The sequence below is a fragment of the Marmota flaviventris genome, chromosome X (genome assembly GCF_047511675.1).
Source record: "Marmota flaviventris isolate mMarFla1 chromosome X, mMarFla1.hap1, whole genome shotgun sequence".
NCBI lineage: Eukaryota > Metazoa > Chordata > Mammalia > Rodentia > Sciuridae > Marmota > Marmota flaviventris.
The window spans coordinates 129128070-129154271 of record NC_092518.1 but is presented as its reverse complement, the minus strand read 5'-3'; the positions used below and the strand labels follow the sequence as shown (position 1 = coordinate 129154271).

The 26202-nt window shown below is 37.3% G+C and overlaps 1 protein-coding gene across 1 annotated transcript in view; it reads right to left on the bottom strand.

Annotated features, from left to right (window-relative positions):
- The window catches only part of Aff2 (ALF transcription elongation factor 2), a 317944-nt gene that overhangs the window by 161605 nt on the left and 130137 nt on the right, over positions 1–26202 (bottom strand). Inside the window, exon 4 of the mRNA XM_071606100.1 lies at positions 18985–19029. Coding sequence (XP_071462201.1) covers positions 18985–19029 — 45 coding nt within the window. The remainder of the gene's footprint in view (positions 1–18984; positions 19030–26202) is intronic.

Sequence of the window (26202 nt, the reverse complement as noted above, 5' to 3'; positions counted from 1 at the left end):
CCAATATGATTTGCATGGAATTGTCTTGCCTCTAAAATAGCTATTTCAATCTTAAAATCACAGAATCACAGTGCCAAGGGGATAAAAGAGAATTGGTTTGTCCCTTTCACATAAAATTAACCAACAAATCTATCACAAGATGTGAAGTCTACCGAAAACCCTGTCTTCCCCCCACCCACTGACATCCTCCAATAAAAATAAAAGTAAACCCACAGAGGCATCAAACTCTGAAGTAACCTGAATTTAACAACACCAAAACATCCTTAAACCCCAGTGAAATTGATTCAGAAAGCCCACGCTAAGGTTTCCAAGTCCCTAATGGGCTGAGTATTCCTGAATGCCTGGACAGTCATTCCTCTCCCCAGGTTTGTTTTACTCTGCAATTACTCCAAATAACGTGAAATATATAGCACCTGTATCTCATATTAAGAGTGGCAAAAAAAGCAGCATGAATGAGAGTCATCTTTTTTTCTAAAAGGATATTTGACTAATGGAGAAAGAGAATGTTCCAAATTCATTCTAATTACTCTAGGGGCCAGAGATGTGGATGGAAAACTTGGCCACGTAGGCACACTGTAACATTCTAATCCTGTATTAAGATTAAGAACACAGGTATCGTTTTGCCTTGGTGAAAACTGTCACTTGCCAAACAGTGTAATATAGGAATATTTATAGATATGTAGATTTTGGAAATTGTAATTGTGAAGATACTGATATTTGTCAAACATAAATCCAATCTGATTATTGCATTTCATTACTTAGTCATTTCTTTAAACAAAAAGGCAACAATTGTGCACATAACTTATTATCAAAGTGCCTTTTATTAATAGTTTCCCATTGACATCTTTGAGGACACCCACATCTGTAGAGCAAAGTATTTGCCCACCATGAAGAAGAGCTGAACATTCAAACTGAATCCTCCCACCCTCACTGAAGCTTCCTTAATAATCCTGTGAGAATCCATTGTTTACGGATGTCTCTAAATCCTATTTAAACCACTCTTTCTAGCCTATACTATCTCTTGGAGTAACCAGATCGATATTTTACTCCCAGCTATAAATTTAACAAAACAGCAAATAGATGATTCAAAAGGAACAATGTGGAGCTCTTTGCTGGAAAAGTTCTAGTGGGCAAATGTAACACTGGGCTTGTGGTAAATAAATAGTGCATGGAGGCCTCTCCCCCATATATGAGCCTGGCTATCTCAGGTCTGGGGTTCAAACTGCTCTTTGTAAGTACCTGATAACTCTTGTCAAAAAATCAATTGTCAACCAGTGGTTTAATACTGGGTTGCAGCCCCATCTCTCTCCCCAGTGGGACAGCACATTGCCCTCTGCTCCCACAACTAGCCCTTTCTCATCCAGTCTGTTCTTCACTTTAAAGAAGCAAAGCAATTGCAAAATCATTTACAAAAAAAGTCCTTGTCAGGAATTTGCAAGCTACCCACAGAGACTGTTATATAGCTGACAAAAATCAACATGGTAGGGTCTCTGAGCTAATTAAACAAATGTGACAACTTGAAAAGCTGCAAAATGCCTTATGAACCATAGAGTGGTCAAAAATGAAAAGCAAAAAAGGCATGCTGTATTAAATACATAAAAGGGGCTTACATGTGTAATAATTAAGAAAATCACAGGGGCAATTTAAACTCCTCAGGTAAACCAAATTGAAAGTCCATGAAAAGTTGAAATATTGAATTCAAAATCATACTATAAATATTTGGAGTTGTTGAACAATGTAAGAAAATCAGAATAAGTCATCAATAAGAACCTTCATGTATTTAGGGGCCAGAATTCATTGAATGTGTCTTTTGTGTTATAATTTTATTTATTTATTTTTTAAAGAGAGAGAGAGAGAGAGAATTTTAATATTTATTTTTTAGTTATCGGCGGACACAACATCTTTGTTTGTATGTGGTGCTGAGGATCGAACCCGGGCCGCACGCATGCCAGGCGAGCGCGATACCGCTTGAGCCACATCCCCAGCCCCTGTTATAATTTTAAATCCACTCAAGAATCCAGGGAAGTATTCTTCTTTCAATTTCGCAGATCAGATAACTAAGCTTTGGAGTTAAAGTCATGCAGCTCAAGAACCTCTGCCCAGGTGTCTGACTTTGAGCTCTGCCTTGAACCTCTGTGCTCCATAAGGAACAACCTTCTAAAAGGGAATGCTACAGAATGTGCAATAGGGCCAAGTTTCCCCATGGTTCTGGGTTGTCAATCACATTTCAGTGGTTTTAAGTGCTACTTTTTAATAAGTTTCAAACGATTGCCCTTACTCTTGCCATTTTCTCAAATTATTGCCATGGACACAATCACACAATCTATGTGATTTTGGATGAAAAAATAAATCTCATGGAAGCTCCTTCCTTACAATCACAATGATAATAAGCACAGTGAATACTACCAACACATTATTTGAGAAATTGTCTCTCCCATTGTAGTGGCTCTTAGGGACCTGCCTTTACTCAGTGCCTTGTTTAAAGTGATAATTATGGCATTATTGTGCTTTGAGGAGCAATACTAAAATCAGACTACAGCAATGGCATTAAATAATAATTATCAATGGAGGACATGAGGGCAATCTGGCTGCAACATCTGTTACCTCATTGATGACCAGAGTTGATTCAGGTGATACGGCTCTTAGATAAGTGAGTGCCCACTTCCTCTATCATTGCTGAATGTGTGTCCCTCCTAAAGGTGCACACAGGCATTTGGTCAGAGAACAACCTTCCCCCAAAGAGAAGGACCATTCTTACAGGAAGGATATATAAATAGATGCATGTTCCTGCAAGAGTCTCTAAACAAACTCTCAAAGCCTACTGGTAGGAGAATTTGGAGTAGTTAAGATTCCAAGACTCTAGACATATTCAAAGAGTATTTGCTTGTGGAAGTCTGCCTTTCTTAAAACAAAAAAAGAAAAATGGAAATTAAAAAACTTATGACAAAACTAGATCATTTGGAGAAATAAGAAATGGAATCATTGTAATGCCTAATATTTGCATAACTATTCTACTCACTTAACACTATTATCTACTTATTAAATTAAACTATTTTTATGGCAAATCAAATTGTAACTTTAGTAAAATAACACTGAGTTCATTTTCTCTATCCATTCTTCGAAAAATATAAGTCATCCAAGAAACATGTGACATCTACCCCATGCACTTTTTCTATACCTATACCTGTCACCTTTTTGTTCATGAATGTGTGGCGAGGTACAGTAATAAGTTCAACACAGACAAATGTCTGATGGACATCACATTTGACCATGAGAGACAGCATCCCTCTACACAAAAGGATAGCAAGTGTAAGGGCATGAAAATAGCTGGGGGAACTGAGAGAAAAAAGATAGAAACATTAATTCATTAGTATGAGTGATCTCTGTTCTGCCTCTCACATGGTATGAATAGGCAGTCCCCACACACACAAAAAAAATGACCAGGAGTGGTTGGGGGGGGGCAACACATATAGAAAGAAGGGGAGATGGCACTTCTGAGAAAGGGAGAAAAGCCATGAATGGAGGATGGAGAAAAGGACACACAGTTGGGAGCAATGGCAAGACCTGAAGTAGGCATGAGTGATGACATAAAGGAAGGACCTTGACTGCCAAGATGGAGATTAGGGAATTTCTCCTCTAGGTACTGGGAAGGAAAGAAGGATCTCATATTGGGTGTTTTAAGTACTATTCTAGGGGCTTCACATGCATCATCTCCTTTATCCTTCCAATAATCCTGAAAAATAGGCATTGCTATTATGATTTTGTAGACAAAACAGAAAAGAGTCTACCCAAAAGAGGTCTGCAAGTGAGAAGAACAAAGCTTTACTTCAAGAACCATGATGTCTCCCTAGAACATTTTTCCTTTTATTGTTCTAATACTATCCCTCAGTAACTTCTCCTCAGAGGTTTGATTCCACTATTTCAGGTCTCCAACCCCAATTCCAGCCTCTGGTAATGTAAATTGTAGAACTTGAGAAAATATAAAAGAGAAAAATCAACTCACCCATAATCCTGTCTCTCTAACACAACAGAACTATCATTTCAGAGCATTTTCTTTAGTTTCTTTTTCATATTTTTACATAACTATAAAAAGTACATAAAATGTTATATTCTGGGATGAGGATGGAGCTCAGTGGTAGAACACTTGCCTAGCATGTGCAAGGCCCTGGGTTATTTCACTTAACATTCTATCAAAAGTTTTTTTTTTTTTTTTACCCATGTAGGTATATCAAATCTCAAAGCCATCCCTTCAATGGCTAATTGCTATTTTGAGTGTATATATCTAAGTTTGGTTAACTATTCTCCTATTTTGTATACATAGTAGCATTTATTGCTATTAGAAATAATGCTGTAACAGATAATTTTGTTCACATAGTTTTTTCTAGGACTTTGGATTTTCCTCATAGCATGGATTACTCAAAGGGGAATTATAGATTATCCTGGCCTCTCTAAAAGTAGAGTGACCATACTAAATAAATGTTGAAGTGACTGCATCTATGAATTGAAAGATTCAATAAGTTAAAGGTGATAATTCTGCCCAAATTGATGTGTAGATGTAATGCAATAGCGACCAACATTCAAGCAGGATTTGTTGTAAATATAAACAGCATGATTCTAAAAGTCAGATTGAAGGGAAAATGAACTATAATAGCCAAACCACTTATAAAAACAAAGTTGGTGCATTCACAATAGTCTATTTTAAAACCTGCTATAAAGCTATAAAGGTTGAGAGTTTATAGTAGTGGTGAAAGTTCAGAAACATAGACCAATGGAAAATAGTAGAAAGTACAGAAATATACCTACATAAATACAGTCAATCAAATTTTTACAAAACTGCTAAAGCAATTCAATGAGGAAAGATAAAAGATCAGTTTTTTCCAAAAAATGAAGTTGAAAAAGAATGAATAAACTAAGTCTCAACTTACACCTTACACCACATACTAAAATCAATCCAAAATGGTTCAAGGACCTAAATAAAATTCTTACAAAAAACATGAGAGAGAAATTTTATGATCTTGAATTATAAATCAAGTTCTTAGGCTTTATACCAAAACCATAATCAATAAAAGGAAAGCAAAATGTACATAGGACTTAATCAAATTTAAGAAATTATGTTGTTCAAGGATATCATAAAGAGATTGAAAAGAGAAGCAAATATCCTAGAAGAAAATATCTGCAAATAACATATCTGAAAAAAGACATATATCCATAATATAAGAAAAATTCAAGATTCAATAAAAAAAATGACATTCTGATTTCAAAGAGGAGGAAATGATTTGAACACATATTTCATCAATAAAGAAACAAATGGAAAATAAGATCATGAAAAATTCTCAAATCCATTAGTCATTTAAGAAATGTTTTAAAAATCAAAATCATAAACCCACTATGCACCTACTAGAAAAGCTTAAATTAAAAAAAAAAATAAGACCAAGTGTTTGCAAGGATACTGAGCGATTGGGTCTTGCATATATTGCTGGTGTGAATGCAAAATTGTATTGCCACTCTGGGAAACAATTCAGTACTTTTTAAAAGAAAGTTAAGCATATACTTACCATATGACCTATCAATCCCTTTCCTACGTACATATAAAAAATAAGAACATATGTTACCACAAAAATCTATGCAGGATTGTTAATACAAACATTGTTAATAATCAACAAAATCCAGGAAAAATAGGAAAGGCCTTCAGATGTGGTAATCCATGCAAGGGACTATTGCTCGGGAATAGAACAGAACAAATTATTGTTGTATACAATAACTTTAAGTTAATTTCAAATTCATTATGCTGAGTAAAATAAACCATTTTGGAAAAGTTCTATACTATGTGATCTCATTTATATTTACATTCTAGAAAAGGCAGAACTATAGTGGCACAGAATAGGCCAGTAATTTTCTAGGGATTAGGGGTAGGGAGGAGGGTCTGACTACTAAGGGATAATATGACAGAATTCTTTGGGGTGTTGGAATTGTTTTGTATTTTATCATGGGTGATGATTATATGAATCAGTACATATATTAAAACTCACAGGGCTATAAGTTTAAAAAAGGGAAAAAAAACTTACTGAATGTGAATACCATAAGGCTCAGTCTCTGGTCCTGAATTACTGAATGTATTTTTTAAAATTAACAGGCTGGTAATCAATATTGCATGTCAAGTGTGGTCTGAACAGAACATATCAGAGGAGATCTATCCACTTTTTTTTTAGATGTTCTAGGTTAATGGTCACCAAACTATCTCCCACAGGACAAATACAGCCCACTGCCTGTTCTAAAGGACACAGTCACAATTACTTTTTTCCCCCCATACATTGTCTGTGGATGTTTTCATGATACAGCAATAAAGATGAATAGTTGAGACAGAGCTACATGTCCTAAAAAGCCAAACACATTTACTCCTAGGAGCTTTATAGGAAAAAGTTTGCTACCCCCTGCTTTAGATATTTGTGTTCTATTAGCATACTTTGGGGGCAGTGTATATGATACTGCTTAACTTTTTTCTTATCTATGTTAAACATCAGTGGACTCCAGTGCTTTATCGTATAATTAACAATCCTATTAAACTTGTTTTATGAGATTTGGTCCATCTGGTGGAGCTGTTTTCCGACACATGGAATTATTAACAATCTTTCCCAGTTTCATTGTTATAACTGGATCAGAGACTGAACCTTATGGTATTCACTTAAAACCTACTCCTTCCTTCTCACATCCTCATAGTGAAGGGCAGAACGCACAATGGTAATAGCGTGGACATTGGAGCCAGACAGCCTTGATTGAGATCTCAGTTCTGCCACTGGTTTGCTATTGAATTTGCAAACTCACTTGAGTGCAAAGTACTTCAATTTCATTGTCTGAAATGCGGGATGAAAATAGTTCTTGCTTCCTGACATTGGTATGGTGATTGCATGAGTATGTGAAATACTTAGAACAGTGCCATGCACAAAAAACTGCTAAGTTAGTGTTTAGTATTATTGTTAGTGTGTACTTTTGATTTCAGCCAATCTGAGTTCCAATCCTGTGTCAACCACTAGTAACCGTATGATTATGTGATTTGGGGCAATTCATATAACCTCTTAGAGATTTCTAGGATGTCACTGACCCATTAGTCAGTGGTCTCTGGGTAATGAGCTAAGCACTGCTGAAGAAAATTACTCAACCTACAGAGTAGAGCCTGTGAAAATGTAATCTCTTCAATATCACCTGGAGTCTTGATGTTGCTGCAAAACTTCCTATGTTTCCTTGGATATCCCTCCCTCTCTTTTTCAACAATGCTTTCAAGATTTCTCCAATCTCCTCAAATTTCTGAACTTTCCCCTGAATGCCTCCTACCCCTGTAGGCTCATTCTGAGACTTGTTCTGAAAACAATAAATTCATCCCATATTTAATTCTAATATTTTATATTTTTGTTTTTGATGTTTAATACATCTGGAAATAATGTTGCATGGTGTGAGATAAGGATCCAAGATTAAATTAGGGAAAATAGAAATGTTTAAGATATTATCTTCCTACCCACAATTGGTATGCCTTTTCACTTATTTAAATAATCTTTGGTGTTTCTCATAGTGCCTTAGTTTGTTCATATAGTCATGAAATATTTCTTGCTAAATCAATTAATAAGATATAAATGGAGTTTTTTGTCCATTTTATGTTAGAATTTGTTGCTTTATTTAAAACTCTATTTGTACATATGTATTTTGCATACAGCAGTTTTGCTGAATTGTTATATTGCTCATAATCTCTTTTGGTCAATTCTCTTGAGGTTTGCAGGAAAACTGTGTGTTTGTGTGTGTTTGTGTGTGTGTGTGTGTGTGTGTGTGTGTGTGTGAGAGAGAGAGAGAGAGAGAGAGAGTATGTGTTTGTGTATATGTGTATAACCTAAAAATAACCATTTCCCCATTCTTCCCCATTTTAACATAGTTTATTCCTTTCTGTGGTTTAATTGTCTTGGCTAAATTTCAGAACAATATTAAAAATAGAGAAAAACAGTTGTATAAATAATGTGTTGTCTATTTCTTGACTATAATGAGAATGCATTCAAACTTTCCTATGAAATTTGGTACTAGCTTTTTGGTTGAGATAGATATATTTCATCATATTTAGAATGATTCCATCTATTTTACTTTATCACAAATGGGTGTTGAGGGGGTTTTCAAGATGGCGGAATAGAGGTCATATTCCTGGCTGCTCCTTGAGGTGAAAGCAAGACAGCAGACAGGCAGCTTCTCCACAGGGGGTGAACAAAAAAAAAGGCAGGGGGACTTTATTGAAATTTAAAACTGGACATTCAAAAAAGACCATGATCACAGGAGGTTGAATATAATAAAATAGGGAAGAAATCCCCAGTGATACAGTTGCTGTGGTGGCCAGGCCAGAAACACCAGCCAGAGTGGTCCCTCCTTGAGCATAGTGGAGGGATTAGGGAATTAAATGAACCCACAGTTTTGGGAGTCCCAAGGTGTGTCTAGGTATGGAGCATTTAGAGATTAAGGACATTGCCTACCAAACCTGTGTAAAGGGAAAGAAGCCATTGTTCTCCAGGCAGTCTGCAGAGGACTAAGGAAGGAACCATTTTACAGGTGCACCTTGGGGGCCAGAATCCGAGGGGCTGATTCCTGGCAAACCCGAGTTTGGCCTGAAATACAGGCCTAGTAAACACAAATTGCATGACACGAGTGTGCTTCGGTGGCTAAGAGAAAAATCAAACGTGGAGAGAGGTTTACAAAGGGGAAAAACTGGTTATAGAAATCCACCAGGCTCTCTAATTCCTCCTCCAATCTGGCTATTTGCAGGATCCCCTGGGAGAGATGCATCTGGCCAGGAACTGGGAAGGGAGGGGGAGAGGCAGGAAAGATTGTCTGGAGTTTGAAGGCAAGACCAGGAAACAGGGGATCAGCAGGTTATGCAGGGGACTCAGAATTCAGTCCCACACCACACAAGTGGAACCCAGGGGAGATCCCTGGGGTATAGTCTTCCAGCGTGGGCTGCCAATTACTGGGCACTGCATACAATGCTTTAAAATCTCCAGACCAATTGGTATTCAGCAAAGAGCCTGGAGCCCACCTAATGGAAACCCTGCCTCAAGGAATTGTACATATAGGATTATCTCTCTCACTCCAGCAATCCAGAGGGTGGAGCATCACACTCCAGAAGATCTCACCCAAAACCAATGAAAAGAGAAACTGAGAATTTTTTGAACACCAATAGAAAGAATTTTTTAACTTTTCTTTTTTTTTATACCTTTACTTTATTTATTTTTATGTGTGCTGAGGATCGAATCCAGGACCTTGCATGTGCTAGGCGAGTGCTCTTCCGCTGAGCCACAACCCCAGCCCCAATTTTTTAACTTTTCATCAAGATTTTTGTTATTCTCTTTCTCTGTTTAATTGTGAACTTAATGGTACATGGACATTTATACATATTCATATTTGTTTTCTTTCCTCATTTCTGGAATTTTTGAAGCCAGTTATTTTTCATGGATTACTTTTTGGGAACTAGGATATTTGATTAGTATATTTTAGTTTTGTTGTGTATTCTTTTATTTTTTTAAAGATATTACTTTATATATTTTTTTCTCTTACCTGTTTCCCTTGATTCTCTTTCTCTCTTTTCTTCTGCTAACAGCAAATCTTTATTGTTGTCTCTTTCACTCTTCCTTTAATTTTTTACCCCTATCTTCTATCCTCCTCACTCATAATCATGTAATCCTATATCACTGCTTTTCTCTCCCTGTCCACCATTTGAAATTGTAAACCCTTTTGCAAATTTGCTGTTTTTACAGTATGCAATAACTGATCATACTATTTCTGTTTAGTGTGATCATAAATATTGTAGACATCATAGTAGGAGATATTTGGTTTAATGCTGTATACTGTTTGCTTTGATTGCTGTTATTATTGTCTTCCCCTAAACAGTGAGGTACTGCAAACCTTCAGGAACACTATAAGTCCACAAGGTAGAAACTCTAGTGCCTCAGATCCATACTGTAAGATGGGTAGACACACAAACAACATGAAAAAGCAAGGGAACAAATTGCCCCAAACAAACCAAGATACTGTAATAACAGAACCATTCACACAATAGTGGAAGAAATATCAGAGGAGTTTAGAATGTACATAAACTGATCTACAAAGTAAAAAGATGGTATAAGGAATCAAATCAGAGAGAATAACAGGAAGTGAAATATCACTTTAATAAAGAGATAGAGATTCTGAAAACAACAACAACAACTGGAATCCTTGAAATGAAAGAATCAATAGACCAAATTAAAAATTCAATGGAAAGCATCACCAACAGACTGGAGCACTTAGAAGACAGAACCTCAGGCAATTAAGACAAAACATAAAATCTTGAAATAGAGTTGACCACAGAGAGAAAATGTTAAGAAACCATAAACAGAATTTACAAGAATTATGGGATAACATGAAAAGACAAAATTTAATCTATTTGGAAAAATAAGAGACCTTGAATATCAAAAACAATCTTTAGCAAGAAAAGTGAAGCAGGAAGTATCACAATACCAGACCTTAAATTACACTAGAGTTATAGTAACAAAAACAGAATAGCATTGGCACCAAAACAGATACATATACCAATAGCATAAAATAGAAGACACAGAGACAAACCACAAAAAAACAGTTATTTCATATTAGACAAAGGCACTCAAAAAACAGATTTGTGAAGATAGCCTCTTTGACAAATGGTGCTGGGAAAACCAGAAAGAATGAGAAGTTATACTTCATTTATGTATGATTTGTCAAAATACATTCTACTTTCATGTATAACTAATTAGAACAAATAATTAAAGAAGAATGATTGTTGAATTTCTCCAAGTGTCTTTAGAGTCTATAAAGATAGCCATGTACTATCTCTTTCATAGTTTATTAATTAAAGGCATTATGATAATGGTTTTCTTAATGTTGGACAAAATTTACATTCCTAGAATAAATCCTAGTTATTAATGATGCATATCTTTTCAACTGCTGCCTGATTCTGTATGTCAGAATTTCATTTAAAAATTTGCATAAATATTTATTAGTGATATTTTCTCTAATTTTTATTTGTTTGCTATTTTTGTCAGATTTTGGTATCAGTGATAAACTAGGTTGTCTTTTCTAAAAAAAAATACTTGCCAATTTTTTTTCCTCTTATTCTAGAATAGGTGTACTATTCTTTAATAATTCATTAAATTTCTCCAAGAAATCCCATGTGTGAATTATTCTTCTGTTAAGAGGCAGGGTTTCTTTATTTCATAGATGGTGATAATTCTGTTTAGATTCTCTATCTCTTCTGGAGTCAGTTTCAGTCAATTATATTTAACTAGAAATATTGTTAATTTCATCTATATACTTGCATGTACAGATTTGATCAAATTGCTATTTATGATTCTCAATTTTCTCTATATCTGCAGTTGCTTTTATTTATTATGTTTTATTTCACATATCTGTGCTTTTACCCTTGTTTTTCAATGAGATTAGGTAAACAAAAATATCTATCTTATTTTTTTATTTAGAAATACACATATTGAATTTATTAATTAAAATGATTTCCTGTTCATAATTAATTTGTACCTTTTGATTTATCTTCTTTTTAAAAATCATCTTTAAGGGTTTTTATCATTAATTTTGGTCTTGTTTTTTAGATAAAATTGTTTTGTATTTTAACAAATTCATGTTACTATGTTGGCCCTAGCTTTTGTTTATATAGCAACATTTTTTTTTCCTGGTACTTTTTTCACATGGTGTGTGTGCGTGTGTGTCTGTGTGTGTGTGTGTGTGTGTGTGTTTGGCATAGATCTTGAGGTGATTCCTTTTTCGTTATTACTATTTTGTTTTAGCTACTATAGTTCTTCCAGATTCAATTAGGACTGTGGCTAAATTCCAGAGCAGCAGGAAATCTCTTCACAAGAGTGTGATCAAGTGAGTGCCTTTGGCTTTTACTTCTCTTATCAACCATCATTTCCCCTGCAGGCTACCTGCAAAGCAGCATCTCACTCTTGCAAGTTACTTCACCCACATAGTGATTTCCTTATATCTGGATTATTTATACAATTTCTAATTCCATTCTGCCTTTTCCACTTTTTAGGATATGTCTCAAACTTGGTACACAGAAGCGCCCATCTCCAACTTTCATACCCATTCCTATTGTTCCAACTTTTCTTTTGCTTTCTATCCTGAAAACCATGTTTCTATGGTGCAGGTCCATGACCACAGGGACAACTTCTTGGCTTCTTCCCCTGTTTGACCTTCACAGAAAAAGTATTGCTTAGGTTTGTGGATATCTTCTGGTTAGATCAATTATGGAGTTTAAATTTATTTTTCTCATTCTCCTTAATGTTCTTAGTGATATGCAAAAAAAGCAGTTGTTCTTTCATTGTTTTATTTCAAAACTGTAAGATGCCTACTGAGCCCATTCTGCTTTCTTTCTTTTTTTTCTTTTGTATTTTCAGAGATACTGGTTGTACATATACAAAGATGCAAATGGAAAATGGTTCACCTACTTGTGTTACCTCTTTTTCTCTGAACCCAGCTCGTTGGATAAAAAGGTTTGTTCTCAAACAACAGTTGGAAGTTATTACTTCTTTCAGATAAGCCTAGAATGCTTTTTGGAAAACCTATACAATGTTTCATTACCCTCTCTGTACCCCCAAGATACAGAAAGCAGGTGCAAATTCTACACATGGCTTAAATTCTCACCTGCTTTCATTCAACTCAATAGAAAATAATAAATCACCATATTCACAAAAAGAAACAGGTTGACAGAAAACAGACTTATTTTTATAACACATCTAAGATATATAGGGACTCATATATCTACTCAGCTATTTTAAAGGGGCTACACTTGCTCACACGCTGGACAGCTGAATGCTGAGTTGCTAAGTTACTGGTATTTGACATCATCTCTTCCCTGACATCTCCCCATGTTTGACAGGTTCCCATGATTCACTGGGCTAGTCACCTCGTTACTCACATTACTCACTTTCCCAATGACGTCTGTAAAATCATTTAAAATTCACCTCATATCCTAGCTGCAATCCCCAAGATTCCACATGAAAATATTTAAACTGCTTGACAGGCTCTAAGTGCATTTGGAAGCACATTGGATAGCTTACTTACATTGTTCACATAATAGTTCTTATAATTAAATTTAGCATTTTTCTTCTGGGTTGGTTTGTGCTTGAAAAAAAGAGGAAATGATTACTGGGAGGCAAATAATGGGAGATATCTCTTATGGGCTAATTTGGTTCCATGAATAGCTCACCTCACATATGCATGCTACGTATTAAGTCCATTAGTGCTTTGAATTAGCTTCAGAAAAGGTAATACTCCACATAATTTACCCAGTCAAGGGCATTTTCACCTGCTGACAAATTTACATATTTCCCAGTGTCATTAGATAAGAGGTAGTCATCAGATTAGCAGAGGGTACAGTCATTAGTTAGTTCATTTATTTGACTCCATCGATGTTAACATTAATTATAGTCTAAATTATATTTAGCAATTGTTGTCTTTCTTGGATGGAGCCCTATATTACTATTTCAAGAAACTATAATTTTAAAAGTCCATATCAGGATACGATACATGGTTTTATAAATATTCCAGAAGGATTAGTATTTAAGGCAGTTATATAGAAAATCGTTTTCATGATACCAATTTGAACATTATTTATACATTAATTTGACAGGATATAAAATCAATTGCCTAATTATTGGTTAAATTTATAAAAGAAATTCTACTGAAAGGTGCTTGATTATGCTGCATAGTTATGGTAATATAATCAAATTTCCTTTCAGACATAATTGTCCGACCAATTTTGTTTCCTGATCCATTTTTTTCTCACTTGTAAGATGGGCTTTTTTTTTTTCATTTCTTTCTCTGTTAAAACTAAAAGAAAAAAGGAAGTACTGTACATGTCTGTCCTATAATTATTTGGTAAGTTCTTTCCATGATAAAACTGTAAACTAAAACACAACTTAATAAGCAGAATTGCCATCATTTAGAATGCTGTAAACACAGATCATACTGTAATCAAAAAGAGGTGCCCATGTAGGTGTTTACCAACCTGATCCATATGGCAGGAAGAAGCCGTAAGAAGATACAGTTTATCAAATCAAGTTCTTAAATCCTAGCTAGCAAATTCAGCATTACTCATAAACAGTGAATTACCCTTACAGATGTTTGCCTATGAAATTATCAACTACAGAAGGTGTTTTGCTAGGAAACACAATCTGTTCAGCATCGAGTCTAAGGGAAGTATGTTATCTACATTTTTGACTCTAGAACGGATTTAATCGATAGTTTGTTGACATTTTAAATAAATTATTTCTAGGGACAAATAAATCATACTATTGAAGAACAAATAATCATTGAACATCCATCCTTAGCTAGTAGCATTTAGAGTATGTGACACTTCTTGGTTTATCTCTTCCAGAAATGATGAAGGACCCATAAAACCCCATGGAGCTCAAAAAGGAAGTTGCTGGTGGTGCCCATATTATTACATAAGAACAGCCTAGGAATCCCTCATATAATAGATGAATTATAACTGCAAAACACCATCACTGGGGCCAGAGCTATTATTATTTTTCATTTCTGATTGCACTTGAGAGTAGCCTGAATCCAAAGAGTAAATAGCATGCTGACAGAAGCAAGTATGCAAGCTGGGCTGCACCACACAGATTGCTACCTTTAAGCTTCTGATTTGTAAAGTTTATAATAAGCAATAATATGCTTGACAAGTAACAAAGACACCTGAATTTTTTTTACAGAATATGTGTTTTATTTTTTTCTTTATTTTTTAAAATTTATATAAGACAGTGGAATGCCTTATAATTCTTATTATACATATAGAGCACAATTTTTCATATTTCTGGTTGTATACAAAGTATATTCACACCAATTCATGTTTTCATACATGTACTTTGGATGATAATGATCATCACATTCCACCATCATTTCCAACCCCCTGCCCCCTCCCTTCCCCTCCAACCCCTCTGCCCTCTCTAGAGTTCTTCTATTCCTCCAATGCTCCTGCTTCCTATCCCATTATGAATCAGCCTCCTTATATCAAAGAAAGCATTCAGCATTTGATTTTTTGGGATTGTCTAACTTCACTTAGCATTATCTTCTCCAACTCCATCCATTTACCTGCAAATGCCATGATTTTATTCTCTTTTATTGCTGAGTAATATTCCATTGCAGCTTGTTTTATGGGAATCAGCCAGTTTGGAAGAAATGTGTGGTAGGCTGGTAAATTTTTGTTTCTTTGGAAAACTACTTGAAATTATTTTGACATAAATGAATTTGTACAAATTGCAGAAACAACAGCAGCTGAAAGGAATTATGTATTGATATTACTATGTTAATCATAATATGGAATGTAGTCTGTTAAGTAAGGATGTATTCAGGTAAGCCAATAGGGCCAGAAGGAATGAATAGCATGAATGATTGTCAGAGACAGTCTGAAACTTGTGACCTGAGACAAATTGTTTCACCTCTCTGGATTTTAATCTTTCTCAGTCTGCAAAATATGACTAACAATATAGCCTTTGAGAATTGTTGCAAAGATTCTAAGACATATGTGCTTAAGGATTGTGCCTGGCATATAGTAGATGATCCATTAATAAGAAATATTTTATTAGTAACAGTAAATTTGCTATTATATATTTATAATAAATAGTAAATTTGTCTTTATTATTATTTGAATGAGATTTGGAAATATTAAAGCATGTCAAGAAGGAAGAATTAATTTCCATGACCTGCTTGAATTATGATGGTCTGGTAGAACGCTGTAAACACAGACCACACTGTAATCAAAAAGAGGTGCCAATTTTTTAAATAGCTAGAAATGCCAACTTCTGTCTGAAGCAATTTCTTTTAAATGAAGCAATTCTCATTTTAGGCTTGTAGAAGGATGGTTGATAGTTGGGTGTACTGCAAAGAACACTAGATTTTGAAAACAAAGACCATATTCTGTTCCACTTCTGCCACAGGTTGGCTCTAACATAGGTTGCTGGTCATTTAACCTCTGTGGACCTTGATTTCCTAATAAGGGACAGCTTTATTTCCTATAATGGAAATATTGTAATGGAGTTGAAGTACTTTTAATAGTAGTCACTGCCCATAGAAAAATAAAGTTGCCCTATTAAAGCAAGTTAGCTTGAGTACAAGAAGAAAAATGCTGGAAGATTAGACAAGGTAGAATCCAGCATATTATAAGAACCAGGAGCTCGCTGGTCTGAAGGGGGAACTGAGCCCATTGTTAGAGACATGGTGAGAGGGCTTTCAAAGGAAGCCAACTGGTTTGAATTTGAACAGCATTTGGAGAAAGTGCGCCAAAATAAAATGCATGAGGCAAAAGTATTTTTATTGCCTTGGGGACTAAGGGGCTGGGAATGGGGGAAGCCTGGTTGTGTTGCACTTGGTTAATGAAAGAAGTCTGTCCCAGTGTGTGATGGAGTGGGTTTGCATGTGTTTGCCTGCCAGACAGTGGGGGGGAAAGGGGGGATCAGGGAGGTGGGAAAGCTGGGAGAGCAAACAGAGTAGGATTTCCATGTGCATATGCAAATAATGTGTACAGTTTAAAGACTCTGTCCTTGGAGGTGGGCAGTGAGATGGACAGGGGAGTCATCATTCCCTGCTTTTTAGATTGAAGAGACTGAGAAGCCACCCAGCTAGGAAGTGAGGGAATCTCAAAACTAACTGGAAGCTAACTCTTCTTCCTCCTGTGGCTAATGGCCCTTCCTCCACATAGCCCCACTTCAGTGTGGAGAGATGACCTTGCTCTTGACTCTGCTTAGTTTGAAAAGCACTGAGGGGGCAGGGAGAGGTAGAGAGAAAGAGAAAAAGTATTTTACTCTGAGAGGGAGGCAGATGGGGAATGAGATGACAAACAGACTTACTGTAGACTCGTCCACAGGCCTCCAAAGCCCTCAAGCCAAAAGAAAAGTGAACATTTGATTAAAAAAAAATTCAGCAAGCACACTGTGTTGTAACACACAATGCTCTCTATAAAAATTTTAAGAATTAATCATACAAATTGGAACATAAACTTCAGAAAGCTTATTTTTATTTTAAGTATGGAGAATGAAGCATTCCAGTCTTCAATAAAGGAAAGCCCATTCATTAACGGTGTTGTTGGAAAAAAAAGAGAATTCTATACAATCCATAGCCTTTCAAAGAAAAAAAAAAGACGTTTCCCTGGATTCTCTTTCAAGAACAACAGAAGGACTTTTGTTACTTTCTCAAAGGGTGCTATCTTTTATGAGCTTATTAAGGCAACCTGCTTTTCTTCCCATGTTTGAGTGAAATTCTGTTGTTTCTCAAAGTGGCTCCTTCAGAGACTGGAGTTGCCAGCCTCTGACAGGTGTTTGCCCCACTCTCCTCACTTAGTCACTGTGTGAACCACCTAAGCACTGGGGCTGGGCTGCTCTTAAGTACAGAATTCTGTGAAAACTTAGGTGGTGATTTTGAGATAGGCCCCCCTTTTCTTTGGGAGTTAAGAAAAAGACCTGAATGAATTCATTTATGCATGTGACTCAGGGGAGAAAGGGGAGAAAGAGGAAAAAGGTTACTATCTAGATTAGAGCAAGATGTCATTTTCAATGTTGCCTTCCTAAAGAAGGTGGCTGACAAGTGAGCAAGGGTTGAACCTATTTTCCCTGTGTCTTCCAAATGGGAAGGAGCAAGTACCCAGGGTGCATTAGCTTGTGGATTTCATAACAGCTGCCTTGCCTCCACTCAGGGCCAAGCACCCCAGAGACGGATGACTGGGTGATTACTGGACTCTTATCTTACAAAAATGGCCAGCAGAGCCCTAATCCATAACAGCCTCATCTCTGATCAGAGTTGTATGACTCATACCTTCAATAATCAATAGCAATGTCCTTGGGCTGAAATAGATGCAGGGACACCACAAGAGGTGAAATCAGGTGGCAGGCCAACTTGGTAAACAGCTTTCTGATCTTTACTATTCCTTTGACTGCATTTTTACAGGGCTTGCTTCAAGCAGTAGATTGCTGAGAAAGCACTTACCCAGGGAAGAGGCTCAGGAGGGAGCTGGGCTAACTTTGGTAATTGAGGCATAGAGAATGTGACCCCTGCCCTTCAAGTCCTGGATGGAAAGTAGCCATGTTTTTTACATGGCTACACTGGTCATCACTTATATTAATGAGCATTTATATACCAATTGACAGTTTCTAAGGGAATTAGGGCAAGTATTATTACCCTCATTTACTGACAAAAATGGAGACTCAGAAAGATGAAATTATCTGTCCAAAGACACAGAAGTTTTTAATGATAAAGTAGGGCCAGAAACTTATTCCTATGACTCCTATTCCTGACAGACTGTATTGCCTTATGATCCCCATGGCCAAAAATACTAAGTAGACACATTTTTTTCCTGGATTGACTTTGATTTTTATTAGGTTTGTTTACTTCAGGAAATCATATAGCTACCTTTTAAAAACTCTGTTCCTCTTTCATGCCATTCCCAACATAAATTCATTCCCATAAGTGACACTTCTCCCAATATGCCATAATTTGCAACTCTCTATTCCCCTCTTCCCCTGCCCATCTCCCAAATCTCAGTCCCTCATTAGAGGCTATGATCTCCATAACCACAATGAATCAATAGGATACTGAGAGACAGCAGTAAGGGTCTGTTGAGATCAGAGAAATCAGAATGATAAAGATTTAAGGTATGGTGCTTTGAGAGGGAAAGTTTCCTAAAGATGGTGGTAAGCCTCCATCTAGAACTCAAGGAAGCCCAAGAAGGATGCAGGAAGGGGCAGTGGCTTAGCAATATTAGAGGATGGGAAGAAGACAGGTAAGAGATGAGGCAGGTGCTCTAAGCAGAAGGATACTGAAGTAGAATTCAAGAACTCTTCTTCATTATGTGTCTTGAAACAGAACAGTAATTACTTTAAACAGCTTAAGGAGATGGATAACTTCATTATTAAAAGTCACAGACATAGGGTTTAAACTTACCCGTAAGATTTCCTCAACACAGCTTGGATCACTGGGAAGGCTTACCTAAAACAAAGAGAAAAAAAAATAAACATGATCTAGTTATTCTCATAGAAGCTTACTATATACTAGTATACTCCATAGGAGAAATGATAAGAAACTCTAGCTATCAAGAGTTTTGTTTCCTATTAAATACAAAGCAGTGTGTATTTGCAAATGCAGAGTTGTATTTTATGAAGCAGTTAAGATCACAACACAAGGTGCAGGAAAAAATTGACTCTTTGTTCTGTCACTGATTTGTGGTGGTACACTGAGCCATCCCCACTCCTAACAGGCTTCTCTGCTCATCTGTCCAAAGATGGCTCTTGATCTTACGATCCATAAGGCCTCTCTGACCCACTGGCAGTTTGTTGAATTTATTCATTATAAAGCTGAAACCTGTATAAAACCCTTCTATGATTAAATCTAGTCCTCTTTCAAGTAGGGAATCCAACCAAATTCCAAAACACAAAAATTAACTCTTACATGCACGGCACAATTTCCTTGGCACTTAAAGAGACTCTCAGACAAACATCTAGTGAATCCCATGAGCCATCTTTACTAATCAACCAAAATTCAAGACACTAGTGAAAACATATGGAGAACTTATTTCATGTCAAGCATGTGGCCCTTTTCTCCAGGACCCTCATAATCAGTGAAAGCAAGAAATCAAATACTAGAATAAGGCACCAGGTAAGAAGCAGTGCATGATGAGGTACTTGGGAATGGACAATCACTTGAAGAAGCATCTGTTAATCATCACATCGCACATTGCCTGTTCAGGTTCTGAGCATCCCTCAAACACCCCTGACCATTGCCTCCATATCTTCATTCTCTCCCAAACTGTAATCGGATAATTTCTACTCCCAGGTTCTAGTAAGGAGGACAGTGAGTCTTTATCATTTACTGCCTTGGGAGTTGAATGACCAGTCCTATAAAGAGAGCACTGCCATAGCACCTATATGTCTCAGCCTCCTTGCAAGGACAATTCATTATTCTCAGATTGCAGTATATGCTCAACTTTATTTGGAGAAATGGCACCAGATTTTCTCAATCTTAAAAAATGCACATTTAATATGGGTAATAATGAGTGTAATACATTCCACTATTTTCATTTATGTAAAAAATAAATAAAAAATACACATTTAATATACAGCAAATCTTCAGTTAGAATTAAAGCTACTACTGTACATATGTTAATTTTACCCAGCATTTGTTGAATATCTTTGATATGTAAGAGTTCTTGCCTCAAGGAGCAGAAAATCACAAATAGGAGAGGAAGGCTGAGACAGAATCACCAATAATAAGGGACTATCCATCCTGATTTACCCAGTATAATTACATTTTATATTTGTTATCCTGGTGTAATTATTAATAGTATCTCATTTCATCCTCAAAAATTTCCCAGTTTGGATGACAAGTTAGTCACACTTCCATTAACAATAATATTGTAGTGCTGAGTAGAAGACACAACATAAAAAAGGCTCAAAAATTTGGCTGGGCAGATATTGCAAAAAAAAAAATACAGGTTTCAGATAGTGAACCAGTGGTAATTCAGCTTAACACAGTTCATTCTATTCATTCACTCACTCACTCAACAAGTATTTTCTGAAGACCAAGTACTGTGCACCAGGCTGGTGCTAGGTAGAGATACAATAGGAAACAAAAAGAGACACAGTTTCTCCCTAATGGAGTTTCAGCCTCCACGGGAAGGTGGATCTGAAGAATCACAAAAGTAACCCACCACTGTCATTGCTGTAAGAGCTATAAAAGATCATCTACCAGACACTTGTTCTGCAAAGTAAAAATTTCTGTCTAAATATGTAGGGTCATAGCAGAATCTACACTTGTCTCCTAGAGACCCATGATGCAAATCAAAGGCTTGAGATGCCTGCCTAATTGTTTTAATGCAGCACATCCCCAACTCGCTTGACTCTTTACTTCATGAGTTTTTAGTTTGAAATTTTTGTTTTCCAAAGAGCAATTCTTGCTAGTGAACAGAGCATATTTGCAGAACATACACATACTGATCTAACTTATTACAGACTTATAGAACGCAATCAGTAATTCATAACAGCAAATAAAATTTCATTCCATTGCTCAGTGGTTTAGCAACTGTATTTTCCAAGACAATCCTTTAACTTCTAATAAATACCTTCCCCAAACACAAAGGTCAAGATGATTATAATAAAGGCTTAAATTTTCAATACATTGTTGTATCAGTGTAGGCTGCCTAGACTACACATACATGTATGACCCAGTCTCATGAAAAGGGCTTTGTTTGACTTTTTCAGGTAAACACATCAATGCTAATTTTGAAATTAAAAAGGAAGGAATCTCAGCAATATGCACATATAGTAAGAGTACTTGCCCATGCATCAAAAGAGTTGGGTGGGAATCTTGGCCGTACCACTTGGGAATAGGATTTAATAACTACCCCTCAGAGTTCCAGTTTTCCCAAATGTAAAATAAAATAAAATAATAATAATGTCCATCCCTTTCAATCATGCACAGATTCTGCAAACATCAAATGAAATAAGTGATATGCATATGCTTTGTAACCTAAAAAACCACACATACTGTGTCAGGTTATAACCTCTTGTCATTATACTCCTTACTTCTATTATTAAAGTGCAGTCTTGTCTTTTCAAGCTAAAAGCTGACTTACTCTTGCCAACTGCAAAAATCTCTGTACCTGGAATTACAAACACCCATTTCTATAGGGAAGTAAATGCTGTAAAAAGAGAAGAAGTCATGATCTAGGGCTTTGCAGCAAATCTAATAATGATGACCAAAGTCAGTAGCAACCAGCATTGAGAAGAGCTCAACCAACAAGAGCAGTCAAATCAGTGCTCAGATATTTGTCTTTTTTAGAAAATACTGGAACCCAACATCCTCATGAAGTCACTAGTTCTGTGAATTCATCTAGCCCACCCCCACAGCTGGTTTCTCTGCAAGATAACTCCATTGGAGCTGCAAGTGCTTCTTAATTAACCCGCAAACATTTCCTATAAGCCCAGAACAGTGCTGGGCATGGGAGTTTGGTGAGACAAATAACTGAAACTTGGCCTCTTTCTCTAAGAGTTAAATGTCTAGATGGGACAGGAAAACAAACAATTAGAGACCCACTGGGACATACATTGTAAGGTAGTCATGACAAGGGTAATAGGATCCTATTCATTTGCAGTCCGCCTATTCATCAGTTCTCCCATTTACTTCTTTAGACAACAAATCCTGATTGAACTCACACTGTGCTCAGGATGGTGCCAAGGGGGAGGATTTAAAGACACTGGAGACAACGTCACTTCTGCCTTCAAGACTCCACACAAATTGGGGAGACAACATGTACAGGGGAGACAGACAATACCAAACAGGGGGTCCCATTTAGGTGGCAGGGAAAGGGTACCTACCGGGTTCACGGACAGAGTCAAGTCGGACAGAAGCTCCCAGCCGCCGAGGTCCCCACTGTAGTCCTCACTCCATATGGGAGCAAGAGGCCAAGGATTCGACATGACTGAGAAGTGGTGGGGCCACCTGGGGCCACTTCAGTCTCTGAGCCCCCTGCGGCGCCGCGCCGGGGGTCACTCTGCACACTGGAAGAAAGCTGCACTAGGCTGGGGCTGGATTTTGTCCTCTTGCACTCTTTGTTTCCCTCTTGGGCACAAACACCCACACCTCTCCTAGTAATTCTGGAGAAAGCACTCGCACAGGTGTGAAAGAAAGAGACTAAGGAAGAGAACTAGTGGTGGCACTGGGATTAGAACTGCTGCCCGTCGAGTTGCCAAGCTGCTGCTTAATTCTGGAGCCACCTTCTCCTCTCTTTAAATCCACTCTTGAGTATTCAGATAGTCCACAAAGCACAAGTTAGCCACTCAGAGCCGCAGCGTCCTTTCACATTCCCCCTCTCTGCCCCCTCCTCCTAGAGCAGAAAGCAAGCTGCACAACGACAACGCACAGGGAAGGCTGTGCTCTCACTCCTGGCCCCAGACGACCCTCTAGTGCTGGGCAGGGATGTGGTCCTCTGAGGGCCAGGGAAGGGAGGCGCATGTCTCAGGCAGGTGGTGAGTTGACTGAGAGCGCTCACAAGTGCCTACCCTTTCTGCATCTGACAGTGCAGGCTGCCACCCCATGTAGCCACAGAGACCACGCACGGATCATCTGCCTGGTGATAAATACATATCTTATAAAATAATCAGGGTACCTTTAAACCATCAAATATTCAATTAACTGTAGCAACAATAAATGAATTGCATAGGATGTTTTAATCATTCTGGAATTAATCAGTTTGGAGCATACTTCTTGGCGATTAGGGTAATACAAGATATCAAAAATACCCTGATTGTGGCATTGAGAGAAATAAGCAGCAGCTAGCACTAATAGAAAACATGGAGATTAACGTAAAACATTAAAAGAATAATGATCATCACATGGTTAACCCAGAGGAGCTCCACACATGCATTTAAGAACATTATTACTAAGGGATTGCAAGGGAAGAGAGGTCATTTTTTCTTCTAAAAACATCCTGAGGTTGTCTCACAATACCTGGCAATTAAAGCCCACTATTTCACCTTGACAAAGACTTCTCAAAGTACAATCTAAAAATTGCAAGTTTAATCAAATTAAATAATCAGGCCTAGTTAAACAATATCCACAACTGACACTGATAGCAGCTCCAAATAAATTATCTTTATTTTCATTAACAAATCACCACATTTATTCCCATGATTGATTTATGGGACACAGCGCTCCCTGACATGGTAATAGTAATAAAATGAAAACTCATCTTAGGATATTGTACTACCAAATGAATCTTTAGGCTTCTTAAAAATTTTAACTCCCGTAATTGGTCATTTGTAAAAAATAGAGGACAGCACCCTCTGAAGTTGTTATTTGCATGCATTTTGAAATCCCTTTAAGTCCCCATCCAGGAAGTCCCAAGTTTCCAAAATAAATTTGGAAAACTACAACCTCAGTTCACATGAGGATCTGTCCTTCCCTTGCTTCATGCCTCACCTTAACCTGTCCCTACACTAGTTTGTATTCATGAGCCTATGATTAAATGGGAACAGTTAATATTACATAAGCTGTAGACAGAAGTCCTCAGGTAATATAACTTTAATCAAAACAACAACAACAAAAAGATTTCAAAACAGTTACATGGTGCCAGCAAACAAGCTCATCTTTCTACTTCATTTTAGTAAGCAAAAGACTTGGATGTTGTGCTGGCCTGTACCTCAGTAGGAGAGCACTTGCCTAGCATGCATGAAGGCACTGGGTTTGATTCTCAGCACCATATAGAAATGGATAAATAAAAAATAAGGATACATCAACAACTAAAAAAAAATTTGAAAAAAGACTTGGGTGTCCAAATAGTTGGCATTTACTTTTAAAATATTACTTCTGACCAATTTAAAGGAATTCTCCTGATCAAAATATCCCATGCAAAACAAACTAATGTACACCATTCCCTCTGAGAAAGGAAAGAACAAAAAGTACAGCATGAAGCTCAAAGAAATTCAACACATGCCATTTTAAGTCAAATACAGAAAATGAATGGTACATGAAAATGCGACTAAAAAGGAAGAGGTAACAATGGGTTTCATTTATTTAACCAACTAAATGTGGTATTTTCTGGAGGCTCCAAGGGGTCATCATTTTTGAAGCTCAGTTAGATTTAGATTAAAATCTCAACACTGAAATTTAATTGACTTTGTTACCTTGGACAAGCCACTCGAGTTGCTTGGTGCCTCTATTTCTTATCTACATGAAAGCAATAAAAAGTCCATTTCTAGGATTTTCTTGAGACTAAAAAGAAGTGAGGTACATCAAAGTGCCTTAGTCCAGTAGTGGGTGCACAAGAAGTTTTCATCAACACCTTCTGTTCTAACTCCTCTCAAAGTTCCTCAGATGCTGGCCCTATGACATCTTATGAATGTCGCTAATTATTAAGTCCTCTTCAGAGGCCAAGTGTGTAAAGAGTCTCAGGCTGTTGCTCCATCTGCTGGCTCTCACTGTAGGTGACAAAGGAGGCAGGAGATGGGACTTGAAGGGGTATGTCACAGAGAGTTGGGAGTGGGGCTGGTGGAGTGGGGGAGGGGTGGGACAGGGGCCGTGCTTCATTATAAGGACATCTCTTCACTGATTACATTAGGTATGGGAAACAGCGGAATGCATATGCAGAAAGGCCCATCATCAGCTGAGTACCTAATGGCAGATGGAATTTCAAGTGAAGAGTACTTAATTCAGTGGGTTCTGAATAGCCATTAGCTCACTGTTCATTTATTTGGTCTAATAACTAGTTTCTATAGAAGAGTGAGTTATAATCGGGAGGGGTGGTGTGTGTGTGTGTGTGTGTGTGCGTGTGTGTGCGCGCGTGCGTGTGCACGCGCAGAGCACGCATGCTACAGACTTAAAGAACAGCAAAGTACACGTGTAGAAAGACAACGAAAAGAAACCCAGAATCCCTTTGGAAGTGTGTGGTTGCCTGACCCACATTTGCCCAAGGATGCCATACTTCTGGGCATCACTTTGGCTGACCAACAGGGTCAATCTTGGTGCTATTGCTGCCAAACTCATGAACACTTATGTCTCAGCTGTGCAGTCTCCTCTGGACAGGTCTCCCAGGCTTAAACCTTTTACATGCATATTCTCTAGGCATCTCATTGCTGTTCCTTCATTCTGGGCTCAGAATTCAGCTATCATCCCCTCTTTCTTTTCAGCAGCCTTCCCTGACCTACCCCAACTTGCTTGCTCTTTCATTCCTATGTTCTTCTTGACCTTCTGCCTGCTCCTGGGCCTGCTATAAAACCCAGGGACGTTTTGATAATGTACTATTCCCTTTGAAATTCCTAGGTATTCATCTAATTCTTCAGGACCTACAGGATATACCCACTTCTGTTCTATCCAATTCTGCACTGCAACCAAGGACCATATAGGAAGAAATTCTGGATTCCAGTAAACCCCTTCTTATTGCACTTTCACTAACATTAATGACTGTATAGTATACAGACCTATAATTTCTTCTAGTAAAAGTCCTCTGTAGCTGGGTGCAGTGGCACACACCTATAATCCCAGTGGCTTGGGAGGCTGAGGCAGGAGGATCATGAGTTCAAAGCAAGCCTCAGCAAAAGCAAGACACTAAGCAACTCAGTGAGACCCTGTCTTTAAATAAAATATGAAATAGGACTGGGGATGTGACTC